This window comes from Diaphorina citri, unplaced genomic scaffold, assembly GCF_000475195.1.
Source record: "Diaphorina citri unplaced genomic scaffold, Diaci psyllid genome assembly version 1.1 scaffold2667, whole genome shotgun sequence".
NCBI lineage: Eukaryota > Metazoa > Arthropoda > Insecta > Hemiptera > Psyllidae > Diaphorina > Diaphorina citri.
In genome coordinates, this window is record NW_007380084.1 from 29,155 (window position 1) to 31,317 (window position 2,163).

Genomic DNA, 2,163 nt, shown 5'->3' on the forward strand with positions numbered 1-2,163 from the left:
TAAACTTCCAAGGATAACTAGAAAATAAAGTTTCGAAGTATTAAAAACGAACGACGAAGTATAATTCTTAAGAACTATATGTATTCTAACCTTTTAAACGGTTAAAAAACTCCCAATTTTGTTTCAAAGAAAAAGCTTGAAAAAACCATCACCAAGGAAAACCATCATTTTTGGTCCAAATACTAAAATGCCCTCATGGTCGAGACAACTCTGCCAAATTTACATTGAAAAAACCATGACATCGAACAAATCGGTCCGAGAGGTAACCAAGTTACCATTTGACATTATACAGTCTAATAAATTTCACCAAACAGCGAAACCGAAAAATGAACCTTCCCACTCTTCTTCGATCCTCCGTTCTGTTCCCAGGCAGGAGCCCCAGTGGTGTATCCGAACTCCTCCCATCTGATCGGCATCTCCGGTCAACCAGTGACCCTGTCCGTCGAATTCTGTGCCAACCCTCCGCCACTGAGAACATTCTGGATATCTGAAACCAGTTCCCGCATTCTCCGTCCAGATGAACAACGATCCAACGATGGCCTTATTTCAATTCAATTAACCGTAAGTCCCTTATTTCAATTCAATTAACCGTAAGTCCCTTATTTCAATTCAATTAACCGTAAGTCCCTTATTTCAATTCAATTAACCGTAAGTCCCTTATTTCAATTCAATTAACCGTAAGTCCCTTATTTCAATTCAATTAACCGTAAGTCCCTTATTTCAATTCAATTAACCGTAAGTCCCTTATTTCAATTCAATTAACCGTAAGTCCCTTATTTCAATTCAATTAACCGTAAGTCCCTTATTTCAATTCAATTAACCGTAAGTCCCTTATTTCAATTCAATTAACCGTAAGTCCCTTATTTCAATTCAATTAACCGTAAGTCCCTTATTTCAATTCAATTAACCGTAAGTCCCTTATTTCAATTCAATTAACCGTAAGTATACCATAGTATACCAAATATTTTTCAATTCAATTAACAGTAATGGTGGATTTCACCAATGAATTAATGAGAGACTTCACTAATAGGGGAATTTTCAAAGATCAAAAAGGAGTTTTTAATTATCCAAACGGGAGTTTTCAAAAACTCCTCCTTTTTGGATCATTAAAACTCCTTTTTGGAGGATTAAAAACTCCTTTTGGGATTATTAAAAACTCCTTTTTGGAGGATTAAAAATTCTCCCATTTGTGAAATCTCTCATTAAGTCATTGGTGTAATCCACCATACATAAGCCTATTTCAATCGAGGTAAATAGGTATGCTGATGAAACTCTATTTCGTGTTAATATAGACCGCGCGAAGGCTTCGAACTCTTGACGTTCGCGCGCCTCCCGGCACGCTAGATTAACCCTAAGTTCAGCAGCTTGTATACTATTTCGGCGCCCGCAAGGTTTCGCCTTGGGGCCCGGCCGGCCCCGTGATTCAATAGTGATGGATCTTGACAGGGGTATAAACTATATTGGGACATTATGTGGAAGTCTCAAAGTCTCAACCCAAAAACCTATATAAATACTGAACTACCTGAAAGTAGAGCACCATCAGTGCACCACAAAGCTATACTGCCAATCTCAATCATTCCAGTCATTACAATGAAACCAAAACTTTCCACACCAATAGTTAAACTCTACAACTTGTGTTTCCAAACCTTTATGAACATTTTCCAACTCCCAAGGTACCAAAGAGAAAAACAATGATCCAAAACAACTCTCTGAATGCAGGCAATACTCACAACGAAACCTTTAACCAAACCAGAGTAATTAAAAATTCAAACAATAACTTTAAATTGAAAACCAAACTTTCATAAATCTCACTCCTCCTCGCCCTCCTACTCTTTTCTTCTCCTCCTCCTTCTTATCCTCCTTCTTCTCCTCCTCCTCCTTCTTATCCTCCTCCTTCTCCTTATCCTCCTTCTTCTTCTCCTCCTCCTTCTCCTCCTTCTCCTTCTCCTCCTCCTCCTTCTCCTCCTCCTCCTTCTTCTCCTCCTCCTTCTTCTCCTCCTCCTCCTTCTTATCCTCCTCCTCCTTCTTATCCTCCTTCTTCTCCTCCTCCTCCTTCTTATCCTCCTCCTTCTCCTTATCCTCCTTCTTCTTCTCCTCCTCCTTCTCCTCCTCCTCCTTCTTATCCTCCTCCTTCTCCTCCTCCTCCTTCTTCTCCTCCTCCTT

The 2,163-nt window shown here is 39.6% G+C and overlaps 1 protein-coding gene across 1 annotated transcript in view; it reads left to right on the plus strand.

Moving 5' to 3' along the window:
• LOC113471601 overlaps positions 1-561 on the plus strand; it is a gene marked incomplete at both ends in the record, with an annotated part of 16,796 nt that extends 16,235 nt beyond the window's left edge. Inside the window, one exon of the mRNA XM_026830867.1 lies at positions 374-561. Within this exon, the coding sequence (XP_026686668.1) occupies positions 374-561 (188 nt within the window). The remainder of the gene's footprint in view (positions 1-373) is intronic.
• Between the last annotated feature and the right edge of the window lie 1,602 nt (positions 562-2,163).